At 59.1% G+C, this 24,161-nt stretch overlaps 1 protein-coding gene across 1 annotated transcript in view; it reads right to left on the bottom strand.

Moving 5' to 3' along the window:
• Positions 1-24,161, bottom strand: part of PARVB (parvin beta) — a 103,574-nt gene that overhangs the window by 10,341 nt on the left and 69,072 nt on the right. The window contains 6 exon segments of the mRNA XM_045465439.1: positions 2,570-2,638; positions 5,187-5,248; positions 11,229-11,248; positions 13,649-13,707; positions 16,563-16,678; positions 18,270-18,410. Of these exon segments, the coding sequence (XP_045321395.1) occupies positions 2,570-2,638; positions 5,187-5,248; positions 11,229-11,248; positions 13,649-13,707; positions 16,563-16,678; positions 18,270-18,410 (467 nt within the window).

The following is a 24,161-nucleotide window of genomic DNA, read 5'->3' as shown; positions in this document are numbered from 1 at the left end:
AGACAGAGAATCGCAAGGCAGCTCCAGGCTCCGAGCCGTCAGCCCAGAGCCCGACGCGGGGCTCGAACTCACGGACCTCGAGATCGTGACCTGAGCTGAAGTCGGACGCTTAACTGGCTGAGCGGGTCAAGCCCCGCCTTGGGCTCTGAGCTGTCAGAGCAAAGCCCACTTTGGATCCTCTGCTCCCCACCTCTGCTCCTCCCCTGCTGGCGCTCCCTCTCTCTTTCTCTATCAAAAATAAATAGATAATCTTAAAAAAAAAACGGGGTACCTGGGTGGATCAGTCGGTTAAGGGTCCGACTTCAGCTCAGGTCATGATCTCACGGTTCGTGAGTTTCAAGCCCCACGTTGGGCTCTGTGCTGTCCGCACAGAGCCTACTTTGTATCCCCTCTCTCTTTCTCTCTGCTCCTCCCCTGCTCTCTCTCTCTCAAAAATAAATAAAACATTAAAACAAATACCCGGATTCCACTGCAACAAAAGAAAACAGTTCCCTGCCTTTCTATGGCCAGTGATCTTTTCTGCTGGGCCAGTGAGTGGTTAAAAATACTTTTCAGATACTACGCTAAGTGTGGTGATAGGAAGAAGAGGCGGGGGGGGGGGGATACTGAGTAAATAAAGATCAATGCAAATCGAAGAGACTGTCTCAGTCCGGACGTCCGGTGACCGATCCTGGCGCATGGGCCATCAGGGAAGTGACAGCCGGGAATGGCTAGCACGGCCCATGATGTTCAGGTGCGCACCTGGGCCCTCAAAGCGTCACCGCCTTTGCTCCAACGGCCCCATTTCCGGGAGCGCGTCCCAGAGAAGGAGACCAAGAGCTGTGTGCAGACAGCTCCCCACGGCCCAGCGCAAGGCGGCAACGAGGAGCTGCCTCAATGAAGCACGCTGCAGCCCCAGGACGGAACAGAAGGCAGTCCCCGGAGGTGACTCGTGTGGACAGACAGACCAGGCAACATGAGGACGATTAGGCAGGCTCACACACACGGGCTCCAACAAAAAGATGCCGGCAGTAAATAAAGTAACAAAAACCACATCACAAGAGAGCTGCACAGTACGATATGTTGTTGTTAAAAAAAAATACATTTATGCGTAAGAGCCATCTGGAAGAATACACATCAACCGTGAACTGTGGTTAGTGAGGTCTGGAGACGATGAAGGGGGCAGACGGGGAGGGACAAAGGATGACTTCGGGACTGCTGATGGACCGAACAGCAAATACTGAGAGGCGAGGGGGGCAATGTCCGTAAACTGCAACAACAATGAATGTCTCTGCAAACAGTGCGCAAATAAACACACTCATTAGAAACGGACCGTTTGGCTTTCCCATACGGACCCGCACGGTCCACGATTAGCCAGCCGTGCAGAGAAAAGGTCCGGAACGAAACCCCTCAGCACAGCGATCTCTGGGTGTCGGGATTAGGAGTGATTTTTATTTGCTTTGCTTATCTGCGTTTTCAGACATTCCACAATGAACCTGAATTACTTTTTTAATTAGGCAAGCAAATGAGAAAAGGTAAAGAAACAGACAGGAACGGAGGGAGGCAATCACCCAGGGGTTTAAGAGGATCAGCGGTGGGTGGGAGGACTCTGTACCGAGAACTTTATAAAGACTCCACAAATTCAAGCACCCAGCGAATCCTGGGAAAATGATATTTTGTGCTTAATGCCCGCTGAGTCCTCGAAACGTATTTTCGCTACGTGATTAGCTCCGAGGGGGTGGGGGAGTATATTTTATATACTTCCTGCAGAAGCCATATTTTGTGCACACTCACTGGACGGGTATTCAGTGAGCACTTGCTCAGTAAGGATGGTGATGGAGAACAGAAGCGGGGGGTGGGGGATGGAATGTTCTAAACTGAAAAACCTGCACGTGCAAATGCCCTTCGGCGGGGGGCGGGGGGGGGGAGGGAGGGAGGGTGGCAACTCAGAGGGCGTTACGGGTTGAATTGTGCGTCCCTAAATGATGTGCTGGGAGTCCTAACCCGTAGAACCCGTGAACATGACCTTATTTGGAAATAGTCACTACTAAAGCAACTTGAGTTAAAGATGAGGTCACTAGAACGGGCCCTAATCCAACCTAACCCATGTCCTTACTAAAAGGGGAAATCTGGACACACAGACGCACACACGGGGGGCATGCCATGTGACAATGAAGGCAGAGATCTATAACCCGACGGGGTGAGGCATCTATCACCCGACGGAAGCCAAGAATCACCAGCAGCCCCGCCGGGCAGCTGGGGAGAGGCCTGGCACAGAGCCCCCCTCACAGCCTCAGGAGGAAGCAACCCTCCCAACGTTGATCTGGGGCGTCCAGCCTCCAGGACCGTGAGGACGTAAACGTCTCAGGTAGAAACCACTCAGTTTGGGGCTCTTTCTTCCAGTAGCCCCAGGAAATTAGGACAGAGGCCCCGAGAGAAGGCCAGAGCGGCGGGGGCCAGCTCTTCCGGCTGTGGGGTGGGTATTCCTTGCAGACGAACAAGATGGCACCGGCCTTGCTCACATGGCCCACCCGGGATCCGAGAAGTGGCCGAAAACGGGGACACATGCTTCAACGCAAACACTGCTCACCTGGGTCTCTAGTTCCGTCACCTCCAAATTCAGCTTGTTCAAGTGCTTGTTCACAAATGTGATGAGAGACTGTCAAGGCAGAGAGAGAGACAGGAACCGTGAGCGAGAGATGTACCTCCCGTCCAACGGGACGGCCGTGACGCTGGCCGTCACTGGCTTTGTAAGACGCTTCCCTAATCTGTTTGCTAAAATAAAAGGCTCATGTGGGAAATGATACGTTCTTACAGCGACCCTCAGTTTTAATGGAATAAAGCCTAAATCTATCCCAGCTGGAGAAGAAAACTCACATCTCTATCCACCAACCCCCCCCCCCCAGCACCCCCCTCCCTCCCACACACACATGTAGTTAACAATCCTCGAGAAGAATCTTCAGCGCCCTTCAGAAGGATACCACCGTCAGGAGAAGATGATTACGTTTTTAAATGTATCCTAGATGTGACCTCGAACGACCAAAGGCTGAGAGGGGTCACACTCGTCAGTTTCAGGACACTTCAGTAAGCTTGATCACAGGGAGGCAGGGCCACCGACTTCTCGCCAGCAAACGCTTACAACTGGTCCCCTGTCACTTTTCTCAGCCAGCAAATCCCAACGCCGATGGGGACTCAACACCAGCCCCACCCCAGACACGATGCCATGTCCTCATCCGTGCTCCCCAGATTTACTGAGCAGCCGCTACGTGCCAGGCACTTTGGCGCTGGGGACACGAAGACCGTAAAACGGGGGGAGGGGCCCATCTGGAAAGCCTGTGGCAGGATTCTCCCTACACAGCTGGTGGAGGCGACAAGAGAAATCAAGAGCCAGAGCGGAGCATGTGAAAGACGTGAAGGTTTGCTGGGCACAGAGGCAGGCGTGTGGACCCCCCCCCCCCGCCCCCCGAGGATGCCAGAGGAGGGAGCCTTTGGGCAGGGGGAGGGGGCAGGCCGGATGGGAGATGGGAGTGGGGGGTGGGCAGAGCAGGCACCCATGCCGCGAACACTCTGGGGTCTTCAGGCTGCAGCTGGATGTGACGGGATGGAAGAGAGCAGGAGGGGTGACCCCGGAGAGGGGGCAGGGTCTCCCGGCTTTTATTCTGGGGTATGGGCAGCCACTAACACGGCCACTCTCGATGTGGGGGTGGGGAAGGGCCGGGCTGGAAGCAGGAAGCTGTCAGGTGTCAGGCAGATAAAAGGATTTGGTCTTAGTCATCACTGGGGTCCCCAGGGCCCCAAACTATGTCTTTTTGAAGAACGAATTAATAGCCTATCTACTGAAAGTTGAACCTTACACCACATCGTACTCAGCAATAGCTGATACACTTCGTGCTAGGTCTCTGCTGGACCTGATTATATTCTGCTCTCACAGAGCCCCGGAGAGGGGAGTCCTGCCTTGGCCCTGACAGATGGGGAAACTGAGGTACGGGTTATCGTCTGCCTCAGGTCAGGCAGTTGAGATGGGGCAGCCAGATTTGAATCTCCCTGTGCATCCAGACGGTTCTGTCAGGGTTGCTGGGGGCCAGATGTGGCAGGGGGGTGGGGAGGGGCACTGCTCTGAGGCCCCAAGGCGGGCCACTCGTGACCCAAGGATGCTAAGAAGGCTCCGCCCTAGAAGGACCACTGGGATGGTTGTGCCAGCCTTTTGCAAAGTGCTTCCAAGAACTCATAATCTCATGGTCCCAGGCTGGACCGGCATTTTCCAAAAGTGGGCTCCAGAGGAATTTAATTTAACATATTTAACAAAATAAATGGATCAACAGATGTCACTATCGACAAGCAAGTTTGGAAAATGCTCCCTACCCAGCCCCCTCTTGGAGAATTCCAATGCACGGCAGCATATTAAAGGCCCTGAGAAGTCCTGCATTAAGAAACCTGTTCTGGGAAATTGTCCCAGACAAAGCGCTCTCTCCCCCAGGTCAAGGGCAGAAACGATTGCTCCTTGGATTTCACAGGAAGGCGGAAAGCGCATCCACCCTCCCGCTGCCTCCTCGAGGGAGGCGTCTGCAGGCGCTCAGAGACCTCCAGTGGGCTCGGTCTCGATTCCTTCTGGGCGAGAACAGTCCCTCCTGGCGGAAGCCCCTGGAAGCTCATCATTCCCCAGCCCCTGACTCCAGTCTTGGTTGGCACGGTTTGTTCCATATCCGGGGTCTTATGCGCAGGCTGCCTGGGCTGGGGGCGGGGCGGGGCGGGGAGGGGGCCTGTCCTTGCGCTCCTGCGTGGGGTGGGGGAAATGGGCCAAGTGCACGCACAGAGCAGCTCAAAGGCCTGCCTGCTTACCGGGCAGGTTGTGAATACAGCTTCATGGCCACGAGGCCGACAAGAGCCAGCAGGTGGACATGCTTGAAAACATTCCCACGTTGAGAAAAGAGCCCCGAGTCGGAACGAAGCACCACAATGGCACTGGCGGGATAATTCACCCAACAGGAGCGGGCGGGGCGGGCAGGAAGACGCCCGGGGAGCGGAGATGTTGAGTTAAAAGGTGCTAATTTTATGCACTGTAGTTACGTTTTTGCCTATAATTACACTTCAATCCATGTGGCAAACATTTCAGACATTGCAAACGTGTTCCCACCTTCTTCCCAGCACCGAGTTCACGCTGTAAAAAAGCCTGGAGACAGAGGCAAAGAGCCCAGCCCAGAGCCTACCTTCTTCACCACGCTGAGCTTGTCCGGGGCGTGGTCGAACAGGGTGTCGAAGGCGTCCCGCTCTGCGTGGACAGGCCAGGCGAGGGGGAAGAGACACAGGGTGGGGTTTATGCAAACGCACGGGCCCGCCCATCCCCGGGGACCGGGCAGCTTCGGAGCCCGCCTCCCGGGGATGTCCCGCCCCCCTGACTCTCTCACCCGCCTAGAATCCCCCTCATTCCCACCAGAGCCCGAGGGCAGGCGCAGATGAGGGACAAAATCAAGGAAAAGATGCTTCCTCTAAGTCAGTTTCTGTCTTGCAACGTGGAACTCACGGGCGGCACTTGAACACCCGCCCCCATCGCATCCTCAGACTCCAGGAATCCTTGTCTGCCTCTCTCTCCCCCCACTCGCCACGCGTACCAGTCAATCTCGCTGGAGCCTCTGAGCACGTCTCCCCACCAGCCCGGCTACCAGCCCCACGCCTGCCCCACTGCCCTCACGTGGCGGCGGCCTCCTCCTTACCTGGCCTCCCTCCTCTACTCCCAGCCCTCCGATCCCTGCTCCTAGCAGGTGCAGCGAGCCCTTTAAAGGGTAGACTGGGTCATTTCTTGCCCCTCCCGCTCCCTGCCCTGACCGAAACTCTCCAACAGCTTCTTGTCGCTCGCTCCCTCTCCCGTGCCCCACGGGATCCAGCAGGCACAGTCACCCCTCCCCACCGCACACACGCACCCTCCCCGGCTTCCAGGCCGCTCCTCCATCATAGGCCCACCACAGGGCCTTTGCACCTGCTGTCTACCTGCCATACTTCCTTCGGGTTGCTCTCAGATATCACTCCCCCGGAGAGCCTTCCACGACCATCCACATGTAGAAGAGGGCCCCACACCCGCTCTCTGTCCTCTGACCCTCGTGGGCTGCCTGTAACACTCGATCACTACTTGAAAGGACATCTAATGTTTACATGTCTGCTGGATATTATCTGCTGGCCTCTCAACTCCTTGCTGGCTGAAACACCTTTCTCCCTTGTTCCCTGCACTGCCTCAGAGCAAATGAACCAACCAGGAGACCCGGCTCCGGAATCCCTCCCCAGCAATTCTTTGGGGGGTGTCCCCCTCCGCGGGGACATCTGCAGGGCCTGAGGCGGCCTGTTCTATCATGTCCCACCCATTTGCCTTCTTCCAGGAGAGCCCTGACCCGCTCTGCTACTCAAGAGCCCAGCCGTGCCCTCCAAGTCAACACAGAATCCGTCTGACGTAAGGCCACTGGAGGCCAGGTCACCATGGCTCTCAATGGATAAGAGGGAGCAGGGCGGGCTGGGGGCCAGGTGCCTGGTTCTAGCCTGTTGCTGCCATGGCAGGGCCTCATGGAGGCAGGACGGAGCCCGCTGCACCCTGGAGCCCAGGCAGGGAGACTGAGGCCTCAGAGTGGATGCGGGGCTGTGGGGGTTCCCTGGCAGGGTAGAGGGGGAAAGGGAGGAGGGCATCTTGAAGGCCCTGGGGCCCCGACTTCTGTCTTCCAGGAGCCAGCTGTTCCCTGAAGGTGCCTGGGGCAACATATGCTCAGAGGACCCCAGCCAGCAGAGAGGCCCTCTATTACTAGCACGGGCTTGGGGGCAAACCCCAGCGCGGCGTTCTGGGGGCTGCGGAGCCCAGCCGGATCGGGGGGGGGTGGGATCAGGAAGTCTCCACTGCCTGTTTGGAGATGGCCGGGAGCCCAGAACCAGAGCTGACCCAGGGCCAGCTTCAGGACTGCCCGGCCTGACCCACGGAGGGGGAGGGAGGGAGAAATCAGAAGGCAGGCCGACACCCAAGCCGGCCAGAGAACCAGGTCTCCTGGGGGAGGTGGCCCAGTCCTCCCCCCCCACCCCCGGTCTGTCCCCAAGAGGAAAGCGCTCCAAGTCCAAGGCCGAGGGTGCAGGGAGGCAACTCGCAGCCCAGCCCAGGTAGCGACCCCCTCGGCCTCGGGGGTGGGGAGAGGGAAGGTGGGAGGCAAGGAGGAAGAGAGAGATGGAAGGGCTTGTGTGTGCACGTGAGAGTATGTTGTGTACATGAGCACCCGTGGGGGGGCCGTGGTCATGTATGTGTGTAGCATATAAACATGCATGCGTGGGGTGCGTGTACGTGCGTGTGTGTGTGCGTGTGCGTGTGTGTGTGCATGGCACGTATACAACACGCGCATGGCGGGGCGCGTGTGCATGGGGAGAGGGCCACCCGGTTTCGCCTGCCTAAAAGCCACCAGCAACCAGAGGCCCCGGCCTTGCAGAGGCCCCTCCTCCAGCTCTTCTGTGAAGGCGGCTGGACGTTATTTTTCTAATCCCTTAAGTCAGATTAGGCTCAATACCACAGCCTGCTAAGGAGGGGGAAGAGAAAAGCTACGTCTTTACAAAGCAAAATACAAACTTCAAATGCAGCTTGAGAAAAACCCTGGGAGCAGAGCGGAGCCTGACGTCAGCCGCGTATATTTAGCTGGGCCACCGCTGGGCTCGCGGAGCGAAGGCGTGCAGGGGCGCCACGGGAGGGTGCGGAGGCCTGCCGCCCCTGAGCCACCCCTACCTGCACCGGGGGCACAGGGGCGACACCACACAGCACGGCCGGGCCAGCCTCCGCTGCAGCCCTGAGGGAAGCCCGGCCTCGGGAATGAAAATAGATCCCGTTTCAAATCCCGGACGCCCGGACTTTGGGCAAGTTGCTTCCTTCCCTACCCGTTTTCTCCTCCGTAAAGTGGGAGTGACGATAGTCCCTACCTCACCTCCCGGCTGGAGTAGGAATGAAACAGAGGACAGAGGGACAAGCCCACTGCCTCAGGGCCCCAGCTGCCCTCTCTGCCCCACCCCAGCCTCATGTCCCTCTGCAGACTCTGGGGACAGTCACAGAGGTAAAGCCCTGGGAGGGGCACAGGCTGGGTGGAGGCAGACGGGGAAACTGAGGTACAGCACAAAGAGAGCGGGAACCCACAAGGAGCCAGAAAGGACACAGAGACAGACCAAGTCAACCAGGACATGTCCCTGTCTGTCCAAGGTCACCCCCCCCCCCCCCCCCCCCCCCCGCGGAGACTGACTTTCATCCCGATTTGATGTCTGTTCAACAGTTTTCAAACATAAGTGGGCATTTCTGGCTTGTCTAAAAGAAGGGGAAACTGCATCAAACAGCATTCCCACCTGGCATCATTGAGCCGCCCACGGAAGTGGGGGTGTGGGCTCCCCAGTTTGCCCTCCCCCCCCCCCGCGACCCGGCACACAGGCTGAGGGTCACAGTATCACCTGATGTTCTCGTCGCTCCCCCCTTTGTGTTGTCAGCCTGGTCCCTGGAGGCCCCCAGGGACACAGGGCCAGGGGCCTGAGGGAGGCCTCACACAGGAGCCTTGAGGTCGAGCGGGGGTTTGCTGGGACAAGAGGAGGGGGAAGGGCATTCCAGACGGAGGGAACAGAAAGCACAAAGAAGCACAAGAAAGCCAGGGCGGGGTGCAGACAGCGTGGCCTGGGAAGGAGGCTCAGAGGGACTGGGTCGGGCAGGGCGAGGAGCCCCAGAGGGTGGTGACCGGGAGGGGCACAGGTGGCTCGGTCGGGCTGCAGTGGGGGGGGGAAGGGGAGGCTCTGTCGGCAGGAAGGGAGGGATGTGAGGAGGAGAAGGGGGTAGAGGAGAGCTGCTCCCCTGTCCCGAAGCCCAGGGCAGGGGAGGGGCCGCCGCGGAGGAGAGGCAGCCCGCAAGCCTGTTGCCATGGAGACCAAGCAGCAGCTCCCAGCTCCTCTGGGGAGAAGGGCCTCCCAGCCCACCTCAGCCAGGACAGTGGTGACTCACGGAAGGGGGGCCTGGGGCGGGGGGGTAGGGCGACCCCCCTCCCTCCCGAGCTCAGAGCGCCCAGGTGAAAAACAGGTGCTGAACAGGACCCCCCACCCCCACCCCCCCCACCCCCCCCCCCCCCCCGCCCCGCAAAGCCCAGCGGGCAGACATTAGCCAAGGAGGGTCCACCTGGTATTCTGGAAGCTCCCGGCAGGTCTGCAGCCCAGGGCTGGAGGCTGCAGGGGGATGCACGCTGAGGACGACACAGCTCCAGGCCATAGGATGCTTATAGTTCAAGAGGCCTCGTGTGAAGGCACAGAAGGAGGGCGCCGAGGGCTCCCCGAGTCTGCTAGGTAGTGGCAGCTCCCTGGGAGCACCAGCGAAGGGAGCGGAGAGACAGGCTGGGTGGGGGCAGGGCAGTCAGGGAGGGCCTCCTGGGTAGGAGCTGGGGAGTGAGCCGTGGGGGAATCCAGGGGGAGAGCATTCCAACAGCAAGAGCTGGAAGGTGGGGGTGGGGGGCGTGACAGGAGGCAGACAGGCCGGGGGAGGGAGGAGGCCAGAGAGGAGGCGAGGGGTGTGCGAAGGGGTGGTCCGAGAGGGTCTGGGGGCCACTTCGAGGGCTGTGGCTTTAGCTTAAGCCAAGGTGGGGGGTAAGAAGGAGAGTGAGGGGTTGGGGGGGCGCCTTAGGAAGTATGACTCCAGCTCGAGGGGTGAGCCAGGGACCAGGACCCGGTGGGGGGGGAAGAAGAGTCAGACCTCAGTGGGCCAAGGGCTGTCGGGGACCCCGAGGGTCCCACGGGAGAAGAGCCAGCGGAGGCCCAGCTGCGGCCGAGACTGCCATCTGGGTACCCAGGGGACCTCGGAGCTTGCGCCAGCAGAAGCCGGAGCTGGGGGCGGAACTAACAGCCTGTCCCCCGCTAATAGCCTGCCTGCACTTCCTAAGCAGGGCGAGCCTATAAAGTAGCAACAACTCCACCAGCTTCTCGTGGTTCCGCGGCCCCTGAAGGCTCACACGTCCCCCGTGTCCACCGGCACAGCAGCTGGGTCCAGTTTTCATACTGTGACACCTGGCCCTTTCCCAAGGCATCACGGTCCTGCACCCCATTTGCGCCATTTGCAGGGTCGCGGGGGCTTCTCGGCCGGGCTCCCACCCCCTCTGCCCCCGGCCGAGCAGACTCTCCCCAGGGCCCCCAAACCTCCAACTGGGCCCCCCGCCAAACGGGGACGTGACAACGTGCAGAGAATCAAAGACACTTAACAACGGTCTGAAGGGCCCGCTCTGATCACCTCTACACCTCCCCAGTTCCACGGAGGTCTGAGCCCACACAGGAGTGACAGGGAGGTGACACAAGGGTACACGGTGTCCCCCGCCCAGGCAGCGGGGGCCAAGCTGGCCCCGCGGGCTGAGCTCCTCTCACTGTCGCCCCGTTGCCCTCAGCACCGGAGGGTTTCCTTTTCTCTCCCTTTCTTTAAAAAATAATAAAAGACATTTAAAAAGGACTGAACTGCTTACTTCAAAAAAAAAAAACAAAAAAAAACAACAGCAAAGACTGGGATTTTCCCCAGGGCAGCTTAAGGCCTACTTAAGAAAGCTTGAGGACGTAACAGCTCGAGGCTCCGAGCTGTCAGCACGGAGCCCGACCCAACCCGGGGCTCAACTCACGAGCCGTGAGATCATGTCCGGGGGCCGAAGTCGGATGCTTAACCCGCAAAGGCCCCCAGGCGCCCCTCCACTTTTCCTTCTAACAGCTGTGCTCACTGGAGAACGTGCGATTTGGGGGTGGAGGGCTTTGTGTTTTGAAATCTTCCCCAAAGCAAGGAGCTTCACTCAGTCGGCCTCTGGCTGTGGCTGAGAAGCTGGGGGCCTCCCACCCCTGAGGGTTCGAACGCCGCCCCAAGCTGTCCTTGTATCTGCCACATCTTGCTGAGATGCAGACAGGGTCTGTGCCATGCTTCCGGAGGGGAGGGGACAGCTCTCCGGGAACGGCCACTGGAAACGCCCCCCGTGCCAGAGAGCACCTGCCACATCCCAGACACCCCCCCCCTCCGCCAGCCCCGTTTCACACACCACCCCCACCACGCTCTTCTTATCCCACCGGCCGCTGGCATCTCGGAGAAGCAGACAGACCCCAGGGGGATCCACACACTCTTCCTCGGAGACCCAGCGCTGCTGGACGGTAGGAAACCCCTGCGGGTCCTGCCGGCCCTGCCCCCTGCATGAGCTTCCCGTCACCGCCCCAAAGTGCCCGCGACCCGGGGCCTCCCCACCCCCACGCTTACTTACCAAAGCGACCCATCATCATCCTGCAAACAGAACAGAGAGGGAGCCGTCAGAGGGGTCGCTCAGAACGCGGCGTGAGGAGGCCACGATGGAGGGAACGCAGAAGTCGCAGCCCCCCGCTGCCCCGTTGAGGGGCCTTTTATAAAGAGGTAAATCCCGTTTCGATAGAGTCTCTGCCCCTCTAATTACAAAGGGCAGGTGCTCGTGTGGATTTCTAAATGTCGGCCCAAGATCGGCAGCAAACAGCCACCTTTCTTCAAACCATCCCTTCGATGCCATTTGCCACTGGTGGGGAGTTACATCATGGCAGCGGTTAATAGGGAGAACGGTTCGGCAAAAAACGGGTCTCCTGGAGCCGCTGAACCGTAAGCTTTAACGCGCAAGGGTTGCAAGCACACCTCTCATTCAGGGGGTCACGGAAGAATCCTGAAGAGGCACAGGCTGGGCCCTGATTCCTGCCTGCAGACGCTGAAACCACAAGGCACAGAGGCTGGTCCCTCCAGCACGCAGGCCCTCCCCCTGCATCGACCTTCCGGAGAGGCACGGAGGTCCTTCTTTCGTCCCCAAGTCCCTCCACGCTCAAGTCCTTTGGCTCTGTCTTACTTAACAAACATTCTCTTGAGCAGTTACTAGGCGCAAGCCATGGAAATAAAGAAACAAACACCCCATACCAATAAACGCCACGGCCCCGCCCTCATAAACCCCCATTTCAACACGGCCCATGGGTACCCATGGGCACGAAAAGGAAGCCAGCCACTCCTGCTGGGCAACCGCGGAGGGCTTCCCGGAGGAGGTGAGCTCAGCGAGGCCTCTAGAAAAAGAAATGGGAAGGAAGATAGGAAGCCCAGCCCCGTGAGGACGAGGGACAGACGGAAGGACAGAGGCCTGCCACCCAGGCAGCCCCAACCCCCCCGACTAGGTGAGGACCTGCCCAGTCTGAGCCAGCACTGTCAGCAAATACGGTGTCTGTTGTTTTAAGCCACTTGGTTGGGGGGTGGCTTGCTACACAATTGTGGATAACTAAGATGCCACTCCCCTCCTCACTCCCCTCAAGCTGCCTTCCTGCGGCTCCCAAACAGGCCGGGCTGCTTGCCATAGGCCCACTAGGGGTACCAGGCTGGGCACCACGGCCCTTGGCCCGGGTCTCCCCTCTCCCCCTCCCCCTCCCCCCCGCGGCCACGGGCGTGGAACAGACACGCCGCGCATCAGGCCACCCATCATCAGGCCTCCGGGCAGCGACTCCCCAATTCGCCAGCTCCCGTGCCGGGAGTGGTTTCCTGGGTCAGCCTCAAGTTTTGCGAGACCGTCCGTGAATTCGTGACACAGTAATTAATCACTCCGTGAACAGAGCGGGAGGAGGGTTCACCGAGAAGATCAATCTCGAATGTTCTGTTTCATCTGAAACAGGTTTGGTCGAGAGGCACAAACGCAAGTGAATTTTAAAGACCCTTCACGGGGTGTCGTGGGGGCTCCTAAAAGCCACACGCAAAATTTACCATTTGATTTGCTACTTTCAATAGATTTTGAAGCCTTTTAGACTTCTTAAAAATTGCCCTCTGGCTTTCTCTAAGAGGCGAGGGACGGCTCGGCACTCTCTCAAAGGCAAGTTCTAATTCAGACGTGTGGCTCCCTCTCCGACAGAGCGGATGCAGGGACAAAGGGTCCCTAACCATTCTGAACACCTCCTCCCTCCCGCCCCCTCTCTACATTCTTTAAGATCACCTTCTAAATTAAGGAGTAAAAGTCCAAAGGCTTTGGAGAATAACTCTGTTCTCACACAGAAAACTTTGAAGACTTTGGCATACCTACCCTACAAAAGCCCAATGTTTTAAGTTCCCCTTTTCCTTTTCTTCCTTGTAAAGAGATCTTGAATGTGATCAGTTACATTTTTACTTGTTTATTATTCTCTGTGTCTTTCCAGAAACGATTTGGGGCAGCCGAAGTACGTTCTAATTCCTGCACCGCACATTATTTGTTTTTCTATCTGGGAGAATTCCTCATTTAAATACCAAACCAGGGGCGCCTGGGTGGCTCAGTCGGTTAAGCGTCAGACTTTGGCTCAGGTCGTGGTCTCACGGTTTGTGGGTTCGAGCCCCACGTGGGGCCCTGTGCTGACAGCTCGGAGCCTGGAGCCTGCTTCGGATTCTGTGTCTCCCTCTCTCTCTCTGCCCCTGCCCCGCTCGCGCTCTCTCTCTCAAAAATAAATAAACATTAAAAATTTTTAAATAAATGCCAAACCAAACTGCTTTCTTGCCCTTCCTCATGAGAAAAAAAAAATCTTTGAAGAAAGCACACGCAGGACATAAAGCTAGGGCAGGACTTGCATGAAAATCTCGTCCTAAGGCTGGTGGGGGGGGGGGGTGTTGCACGGAAATCAGCCCCCCGCGTACGTGCGGGTTCCCGGCTCCCACAGGCCCACTTACTCGGTGGTTGTGGTCAGCTCTTCCGTGATGTGGCTGGAATGCAGCATGCCTTCCCGCTTCTGCAAAGCCCAAAACGAACAGATAAATATACAAATACGTGGGCAGGCAGAGGGGATGGGAGGAAGGGCATCACTGGCAGGGTAAGTGAGCCGTGGGCAGATGGCCCTGGGGCCGGGAGCCCGCCTGAGGACAGCATCCGAGCCACGCCCATGGCGGGTGGACTGCAGGTGGCCACGGCGGGTGACCCTTTCAGTGGCTGGAAACTGCCCCCTCCCCTCCCCCCAGGCTCTCCACCTTGCCCTGAGAGCTGGCAGCTATGGGGGTCTCAGGGGAAACCCTAGCTCCCGAAGGGATTCCCTGGTGCCGTGCCGCTGGGAGAGTAAGTAAGGGGCACGAGGAACGCAACATAGGGAGGTGTGCTCAACTGAGGCAGGTGCCCCCCCGCCCAGAAGTCATGTCCATTCAGAACCTCAGAACGTGACCTTGTTTGGAAACTGGGTCTTTGCAGATACAGTTAGTTAGGATGAGGCCATAATGGACCAGGCAGGTCCTAAGTCCAGCATGACTGGAGTCCTTATGAGAGAAAACACACACACACACACACACACACACACACACACACACACACACACGGGCACAGAGGGAAGAGGTCATGTGACGACACAGGCAGAGCCTGGGGGGACACATCTACAAGGCCAGGAATGCTGAGGGCTGCCGGAAGCTACCAGAAGCCGGAAGAGGGAAGGAAGGATCCTCCCCTAGAGGCTTCAGAGAGACTGGGGCCCTGCCAACCCCTTGATTAGTAGGACTTCTGGCCTCCGTTACTAACGCGGGCTGCAAGGCTCAGGCTGGTCCCGGTTTTCCAAAGCCATCTGACCCCTCTGTTACCCTGGGGAGCTCGGCCTTGACCCGGCAGGTGGAAATGCTCCTTCCTGGCATCAGGCGAGGGTCTGTTGTTTCAAACAGCCAGGTCGCGGTATTTTGTTACGTACAGCAGGCCCTGGGACGTCACCCTGTGCGTGACAGACTTCTCCGAAAGCCCCACGGGTGTGAAGAGGCAGTAATGGTGGGACTGAAGGGGGTGGTGGTGGGAATGGGGGGCAGCCCGCATGTCACGGGACCGCAAGGTGGAGCTCGGGCGGCCAGCCCACCCAACCACTGCGAGCCCCTACTTGGACCCCTCGAGACACGGGGAACTCCCTTCCTGCTGGCCAACCCACCATGGACACCTCTTGAGAGCTGAGCTCCCCACCCCTTCCCAGCTCGGCCTCCAGGGAACTCTCAAGCAACCAGCATGGGCAGCCATCAGCGGCCTCAGGGCCTCGGCCTGATTCCCAGGAGACTCAGTCCACCGCGGGAGGTCGGAGACACTTCTCTCGCTCACGCGTCCAATGTGTATCAGGCACTTCCTGGGTGCCAGGCCCAGGGCTGAGTACCGGACACGTGAAGCTGAGTATTTCAAAGGTTTATAGCATCCGCTCAGTTCTATGAGGAACTCGCTGCAACTCAGAGAAATCAAATGGTCTCCCAAGGCCATGCTGCTATGTAGTGAACGAGACCCTTGTCCTCATCCCTTCCCTCCATGGACCCCCACACTCCTTGCATCTCCCATCTCAGACCGGATAACCGGACGTGGAGGGACAGGCCCCAGGGCCTGGGAGGCAGGCTTCTGAGGCCTGAGGCCAGTCAGTTCCCGGGACCTCCTCTTGAGTCACACCCCTTTGGACGTGGCCCTAAGAATCCTTCCGTAACCCTGGCCAGGCAGGAGGCACCAGCAAGGGCTTGCCCGGGGCAGTAAAACTTTCTAAAAACCCAAGAGACTTTCTTGGACCAAAGTGCGGGCCTGAAAGGAAATACCTTGATTACCGAGCTACACGGCACTCATGGGGCCCCCGAGTCTGACGGACGCGCCCGCGTGTCCTTGGGAAGCCTTTCCCGGCTGGCTGCCGCGAGCGAACGTCCAGGAGAAGGGCGGCAGGGATGGTCTCTGTCTCCATCACCACCACTGACCACAAACATCCCTCCTCGGGAAGCAAGCGGGGCCAAGTGGCAGTGGGTGACCCTCGCCTGATGCCAGAAAGGGGCGTTACTGCCGGCCGGGTCAAGGCCGAGCTCCGGGGGGTAACGGCGGGGTCAGACGGCTTTGGGAAAGTGGGGCCGGCCAGAGCCTTGCCGCCCACAGAGAGCGGAGGAGGGCACGCACGTGTGGAGCTGGGCATCACAAGTGCATAAGCACGCAGACGTCCAGGCCCCGGGCGTTAACCTCACGGGTCTCGTGTTCGGAACCCGAGTGTTCTCCGCGTTCAGCGTCCCCGACAGCCAGTGCGCACAGTAGGTGCTTCATGCACATTTCACAGGACAAGCGCCGAACACAAAGCCACTCGAGGGGTGTCTCCCCTCGAATGCAGGGGACACGGCAGGAAAGGCCCCTCCTCGGTCAGGAGGGCCCTGGCTCCTGCTTCCACGTCTCCAAGTGAAGCAAGAGAATGAGCTCCAAGAGAGACAGCCGGGGAACGAGGGGGATAACGGGGAACAGACCCGGAGGAGCTCTAACCGGGGCATCTGTTCATGCCGCTGGACTCAGCCCTCTCCGGCGAGGAGTAAGCTCGTTCAAGAGAACTGAATTCCAGCTACTTGGCTTTGGAGACAGACGGATGTTCTTTTTAAAAAAGTCTGGAAAATTCAACACGCTCATGCCTCTGAATCCGCCTCCCTCTCCAAATCAGGGCCGCTGCTCCCGCTCCAGTCGTTTGGACCAAAGCCAGGGTGAGACACACACTGGGTCAGGCGGGGAGGACAGAAGGTGGCCTCTTAGGGGAAGAAGAAAAGGCAGCAGGAGACCTACGGGAGGCAGCTGGCCCGGCGCCCCTCCCGCGACGCCACGGGCAAGCCCACCGCCCCATCCCATACTCACCCGCACGACCACCACCTGCACGGACACGTGCTCCGGGAGGCGGATCGGGGCCCGGAAGTGCATGGCCAGGGCGACGAGGAGGTGAAGGATGGCCACCAGGTTCTTCCCGTGAATGGCTGGTCGGGGGAGGGAAGAGGCAGCAGCTATAGACCAGGTGAGGCAGGAGCCCGGAGCCCCGGCCCACAAGGCAACGAAGACGTTGCGTCCAGATGAGACGGCAGAGAACAACCACAGAGAAAACAGCGCGGGCCGCGGAAACACGATGGTGACGAGCACCCTGTGTTTCTGTTTTCTTTCCTGTCGGCTTAAGGTAACATGTATAACCGCTTTCCAGGGCACGGGTCTGGGGGCTTTTGGGGTTTTTTTTGAGAGTGAACACAAGCAGAAGAGGAGAGGAGAGAGAGAGAGAGACACAGAGAGCAAGTAGGAAAGGGGCAGACAGAGAGAGAATCCCAAGCAGGCTCCACTCGACGCAAAGCCTGACACGAGGCTCGATCCCACAACTCTGGGACCATGACCTGAGCTGAAATCAAGGGCTGGATGCTTAACTGACGGAGGCACCCAGGCGCCCCCAAAGCAAGGTATTTTTAAAAGGCGTCAACCGGGTAGTGTGAGAAGGAGACAGAATGGGCAGGAGAGCGAAATTAGCACAAGGGAAGGGGAAAGATACAGCTTTGCTCCAGCCCTCGGGCCCAGCCGTGGTCACAGTGAGTCCTGGGCAGGACTTCACGGCCTGCAAAACACTCGATTCCCCCCCCACCGACGGCCCCCACGACCCAGGAGGTAGGCTGGGGTCTGTGGCAGGTCTCGATGCCAAGAAACCAGGCGCCAGTCTCCTCACCACAGCCTAGAGCTCATCGCTCCGAAGCACAGGGGCCCCTGGTGGCTGCCGGCGGGGGGGGGGCCTCTGAGCCGGGCCCTGACTGCCCTGCTGGGGGGACGGCACCTTCTGGCTTCTCTCTCTTTTCTTTAACGTCTTTTTAAAGTTTATTTATTTTTGAGAGAGAGAGAGAGAGAGAGAGAGAGAGAGAGAGAGAGAGCGCACAAGTGGGAGAGGGGCAGAGAGAGAGAGGGAGGCACAGAATCCGAAGCAGGATCCAGGCTCCAAGAGCCCGACGCGAGGCTCAAACTTGTGACCTGTGAGATCATGACCTGAGCCGAAGTTGGACGCTTAACCCACTGAGCCCCCCAGGCGCCCCGGGGCTTCTCTTGCTTCATTTAACCCTTCGCCTTTCAGGCTCCGCCTCTAGGCTGGAAATACCGTGAGGTCACCTGCCTGTAGTGCCAGCACGCTCCGCGACATACCCCGGGGGCCGGCGTGATTCCTTTCCCGAGGACCTGCCACAGTGGGTCACGGGTGAAACAGCCCTTTTGGTGCTGGGGCCACGGGGACCTGGGGTTGGGTCCCTTCCAGAGCCCCACGGAGCTTCTCCGTCTTTCCCCGCCTTCCTCTGCAAGCCGCCCCTGACGCCCCAGACCAGAAACAACTCCTCTCTCCTCTGAAGCACGGGGGACAAGAAGATAAGACGGGAGACCTCCTCTCTCACCTAGGAGCTGGCTCCCAAGCATGGGGACGCTGCCCCGTCCCAGCCGCCTCCCAGGGGGCAGCGGCCTGAACGGGTTTGGAAAGCGCAGGCCCAGAAGCCCCAGCGAAGGACACCGTGGAGAGCCGAGGGGACAGGCTCTGTGGCCCCCGGGACTACTCACAGTCGACGGTCCACTGGAGCGCCCAGCCATGGGGCCGCAGCAGGCCGTGCACGGCTTCCAGCACTGTCTGCAGCTTCTGCCTCTGCCCTACCTCGGACTGCGTCACCTCCGCCCCGTTCAGCTTGCAGCCGGCCAGCTTTTCTGCAACAGGAAGGGGCAAGAGCAGGAGGCAGGGAGTCAGGGACCCCCCCGCTCGCCTGGCCGCAGCGGGGACCCTCCTGTGCCGGTGGGAGGAACGCGTCGTCCCCGAGCAGCCGGGAGCCCCGCAGCTCCGAGCTTCCCAGTCCTTCCTTGGGGAAGGACGCCGGGACGGAAAGGGGGTGTGGGGTTCGAGGGTACAACCTGGGAACGCTCCGTGCACACAAAGTGGAAAAAAGCGACTCGAGGTGCCCTCGCAAGCAGGGGGCTGGCGTGCAGGGAGGGAGCTGGAGCCCAGGAGGCCGTGCGGTGGCCTCACGGCGGGAAGGGGGCTCCGAGGAAGAACACAGAGGGTCTCGGATGTGGCCTTCCGCCTCCCCGCGCTCACGGTGCCCCTCTTGTTTCTCTGACACCCGGACGCCACGTAAGGACCACGAGACGCTCCCAGGTACCGCCGCTACCTCGTCACCCACGGGGAGCGGGGAGCAACCCGGCGGAGCCAGACGAGACCGGCCACCTGGAGGTGGGGGACTGACCCCGAGCCCGGCCTCAGCCGCGGGCCCCTCCACGTCCCCGCCTGCTAAGGCGTGGGTGTCTCTGGACGGGTCTCCTCCGGGAACCAACAGCAGCGGCTCCGCGGAGGCAGAGGCACCTGCGGGGGGGGGGGGGGGGGGGGGGGGGGGCGGCTGCCGGCCGTGGCACCGGCGGGAGGGGCAGCGTAAAAGCGGCGCAGTCCAGGCTGGTCTCGGTGGTCCCCGCAGAGCCCTGGGCTCAGCATTTGCTCTGGAGGCCCCGCTGTTTCAACGTCCTCTCCCCAGGTCCTCTCCTCCCTCGAAGAGAAGAAACGCAAGCACTTCGGGTGCTCCCTCCAGGATGATGTTATACAGCAATGCCTGCGGGGCTTGGGACACGCCCTCCCTCCTCCTCCTCCCTCCTCCTCCCCCTCCCTTTCTTCTTCCCTCCCTTCCTCCTTCCTTCCTCCTTCCTTCCCTCCTCCCTTCCTCCCTCCCTCCTTCCTTCCTGCTGTCCTTCCTTCCTCCCTCCCTCCTTCCCTCCTTCCTTCCTCCCCCCTTCCTTCCTCCTCCCTCCCTTCCTCCTTCCTTCCTCCCTCCTTCCTCCTCCCTCCCTTCCTCCCTCCCTTCCTCCTTCCTTCCTTCCTCCCTCCCTCCTGTCCTTCCTTCCTCCCTCCCTTCCTCCCTCCCTCCTTCCTTTCTGCTTTCCTTCCTTGCTTCCTCCCTCCCTTCCTCCCTCCCTGATTCCTTCCTCCCTCCCTCCCTTCCTCCCTCCCCCCTTCCTTTCTGCTTTCCTTCCTTCATTCCTTTCTTCCCTCCCTTCCTCCCTCCCTTCCTTCCCTCCCTCCCTGCTTCCTCCCCTCCTCCCTCCCTCCTTCCTGCTTTCCTTCCTTCCTTCCTTTCTTCCCTCCCTCCCCGCTTCCTCCCACCCTCCCTCCCTTCCTTCCTCCCTCCTTCTCTGTCTCCCTCCCTTCCTCCCTCCCTCTCTTCCCTCCTGCCCACCTACCCACCTCCCTCCCTTCATCAGCTCACAATATGAGCACCTTCTGTGCGCCAGGCACTGCCCTGGGGCTAGGTGCAGCACAGACCAGAGAGCTCTCTAGTGGGGAGGCACCACATCTAAGTAACATCAGGTTGGCAGCGGTGAGTACTAAAAACAAAACTTTGCTGCAGGGGATGGGAACGGTCCCCATTTATATGTTTTGATGTCCCTCCGCATCTAGTAGGTCCTGGCTGAATAACCCACAGCTGTCTGTCTGCATGATCACCCTGAAAATACACAGCAGCCCCCCGCCCCAGGTGTTACAGGGTGGAGCAGGGGATCCTGGGGAAGGAAGGAGGGTTACAGAGCTGTGTGGTCTGAGAGCCTCGCCCACCAGAAGGGGCGCCCAGCACACCTCTGCGGTCAGCTCCGCCAGCCGACCCTGCAGACTGAACACGGCCGTGGTACCCGGGCAGAGTGGGGGGGAGGAGTGATGGAGATGGGAAGGGACCTGTGCTAGCTCGTTAGGGCTGCAGTTCCAGAACACCACGGACCTGGGACTTAAGCAGTGAAAGCGTATGCGCTCGCGATCCTGGAGGATGAAAAGTCTGAGATCAGGGGGTGGACAGAGCTGGCTTCTCCTGAGGCCTCTCTCCTTGGCCTGCAGACGGGCCGCTTCTCGCTGTGTCCTCACATGGGTTTCCCCCCTCCCGCCCCCACCATGTGTCCCTGTCCCAATCTCTTTAAAGGGACACCAGCCATACGGGTTTAGGGTCTGCCCCCAAGGACCTCATTTTAACTTAACGACCTCTAGAAAGACCCAGTCTCCATTCGAGGACCTGGGGGTTAGGACTTCAACTTATGGATTCTGGGGGACACAATTCAGCCCAAGACAGGACCCGAGGAGGCTGGCTACGCCTGGGTGCTGCCTGCGGCTGTCCTGGAGGGCTCTGCCCCGTGGGAGAGAATAAAACATCTGGCTGCCGGCATTTCCAGGCATCACTCTGCCTACGGACGGGCTGCGGGGGCGGCTCAGGGCTGTGCGGCGGCCAGGGCCTGCCTTCAGAGCACAGAAAGCGACGGAGGAAGGGGAGGGCGGATTCTCGGAGGCGACAGGCAAACGGGGGTGATGCTGAACGCGGGGCCGTGGACACTCCTTACGCCGGAAGGGCCTGCCTTTTGCAAGGAGAAGGGAGTGCCCGGAGTTAGAAGCAGGACAGGAGCCAGCCGGGGAGCCCCCGGGTCCCCAGCGTGGGCACCCTCCCTCTGCCCACAGAAGGTCCACCCGCAGAAGAGTCACATCCACCAAAACCTGCCACCTGGCAGGGTCAGCAGCTGCCTCAGAGTCTGCTCCCAAGAAGAGGGACACGTCTGGGGTCCTGCCAATGACTTGCACTTGGTGATCTCACGAGGCCCCACCCAGTCTGCGTCCTCACAGCCACTCCCGCCTCCTCGAATCACCTTCTCCTCTGCTGGTGGCTGGACCCTTCAGATCCCTCTCCGGGCCCCTCCGCTTCCCGACCCCTTCCCGACCACCCAGGGCCCGGGCCTCTGACCTCTCCTCTCTCTAGACGCACAGAAGTCAGCTTTGGCCTTGGCACTCGGCCACAAACTCCTCCTGGCTTTGGTTTCTGCCTTTGGACAGGGAGCCGAATGTCTCGTCTACACTCCCGATAGGACTCCTGGTGTCCCGGGCTCAGGGGCCACGTGATCCCACGGGTGACGTCATCAGCGATACACCCGGGCAAGACACGCTGATTTCCTGTTAACATCTGAATATTCTCTCCCTTTGTTCTTCTCCTCAGAGGAGCGTGTCAAACCGTCTGCTTGACACGCGGGAGAGAAGATCTTCCAATGGGAAGGGAGGGCGTCTGCTCCGTGATAAAAAAGGCTGCCGGAGCCAGAGTGAGCCTCATGTCAGAGTCTGTAGGCAACATACCTATGTGGCAGGCGGTCCCACAGCGGCTCCAGACCCAGGGCTGCACCCGCTGGGGCCACCGGAAGACGGGGACCCAAAGGACATGCCTTGCGGGGCGAGAACCCTTACCAGACACCTGCTCTACAGACGCCCCGTCACTCACCACCAGGGAGGCACCAGCATCCTTCGTGAGCAGCCAAGGCCGAAATGTGGAGGCAAATTCACAGCCTGTCCCGGGATCCGGACACAGGGTACCGCGGCCACCCCGCTAACACGAAGGCTTAGGACACAACGTTTTTTGAGCAATTGGGAGAATGAAGCCACAGATACGTGCAAAAGAACCAGAAAGAAAAAATCTAAGGGAGTATAATACTCTTGAGTCTGCTTCTGAAAACGCTAGGAGGCATCTCCCCCAGGTCAGGGCACTGTTTCAATCACAGCATCACCCACGGCCAATTTTTTGGGTCCAAGAGCCGAAGGGGAGCTAGGTCTTTGCCACGGATGAGGAGGGCAGCTGGTGACACGTCGGAAGGCTGCTCGCACCCGGCGTCAGCCTAAGGTCCGTGGGCTCCCGCCCCTTCTCTATTGAAAAGGAGTGTCTGCCATCACATGTTTTTAGTTTAGTGACCCCAAGGACAATGCAGCCCCGGACAGTGCTGAGGGTGACCCTGAGAATGACCCTGTCCACACGACGATCCAAATCATTAAAATTCTGGGGCACCTGGGTGTTTCAGGCAGTTAAGCATCCAACTCTTGGCTTCTGCTCAGGTCATGATCTCGTGGTTCATGGGTTCGAGCCCCACGTGGGGCTCTGCGTGGACAGCCTGCTCTCTCTCTCTCTGCCTCTCACCCACTCATGCACACATGTAGGCGCACTCCTCTCTCTCTCTCAAAAATAAACGTTTTTTAAAAAAATGAAAATAAATAAAACATCAAAATCCTGACACTGTTTCCTATTCACGTACGATTTGCATACAGCATTATATTAGTGTCACGTGTACAATACAATGGTTCAACCTGACCATTCAATGTTTAAACATTTTTTAAACGTTTACTTATTCTTCCATAAATAGGGAGAGTGTGCGCACAAGGGAGGGGCAGAGAGAGGGACAGAGCATCAAGCAGGCTCTGCCCTGTCAGCACAGAGCCCAACGCAGGGCTTGAACTCACAAACCACTGCGAGACGATGACCTGAGCTGAGATCAAGAGGCGGACGCTTAATTAACCAGCTGAGCCAGCCAGGCATTCCCCCCCCCCCCGCCAACATCTTTAATAATAAACTTGTGATCATTATTAACAATCCCGATAACATTTCAGATTTATTCTTGGACCGCAGAAGTCATTCTAAGATGGGGATCCTTGGCTCAGCCAAATACCTATGAACTCTCGGCCGCACGGCATCCAGCCAAATCATGAATCTGAACACCCTCTCCAGGAGAGGCCATCGGATCCCACGGTGTTAAACATCATCTCTGCACCGCGGAGCTCCACCCCCACCGGCCGCCGACTCAGGGAGGACGGGCCCCCACCGAGGTAAAGCCACCTCCTCGTCCCCCACCCACCTCGCTATTCCCAAGGGGCTCCCCGTTCACCAGGTGCTCAGAACACAAACCTGGCTGTCGGCCTTGACTCCTCCGGCAGCCTCCACCTCCAACACACCCTCCCGGGGTCTACACCTCCACCCCAGTCTGAGCCTCTTTATCTGAGGCCCAGGCTGTCCTAACAGCGTTCTGACTATCTCAGCTCCTACTCCCGCCCCCCGCCCCCTCCATTCTATTCTGTACCCAGAAGCCCAGGTGACTTTTTAAAACCCTTAACTCAGATCATGTCACGGCCCTGCTCAAAACCTCCAGTGGCTCCCTGTCACTTGCAATAAAAGCCTTTGTCCACCAGAGCCGCATGTGATCTGGTTTTATCCAGGCCCCCACCCCCTCCCCCCACGTCTCGCAGCCTCCTGTCACTGGGCTTTAAATGCTACAGCCTCTTCCTCACCTCAGAGTCTTGGCCTGGAATGTTCTTCTGAGGCTGGCTGTGCAGACGCCTGCTCATACGTCCCATCTCCAGAGGGGCTGCCCCCACCGCCTGGCCCCTCTCTGCCCCATGACCCTCTGGCTTCCTTCCTTGCCCTTGGCCACTCTCTTAAAGCGTCTGTTTGCGACCCATGATATTTCTCTTTCTTCCCTCTGCCAGAATGTAGGGGGACAGCTGGGCGAGGGGGACCCCCTCCCTCTTGCTACCACTGCGTCCCCAGCGCCTAGATCCACACCTGCCACACGATGAAACGTTGCCCAACAGAGAAATGACCAAAACAAACATGACAAAGGTACCTTCTGAGGGCAAGG

Source organism: Leopardus geoffroyi, chromosome B4 (genome assembly GCF_018350155.1).
Source record: "Leopardus geoffroyi isolate Oge1 chromosome B4, O.geoffroyi_Oge1_pat1.0, whole genome shotgun sequence".
Classification (NCBI taxonomy): domain Eukaryota; kingdom Metazoa; phylum Chordata; class Mammalia; order Carnivora; family Felidae; genus Leopardus; species Leopardus geoffroyi.
Note: the sequence above shows the minus strand (reverse complement) of the source record. Positions and strands in the feature narration are given on the sequence as shown.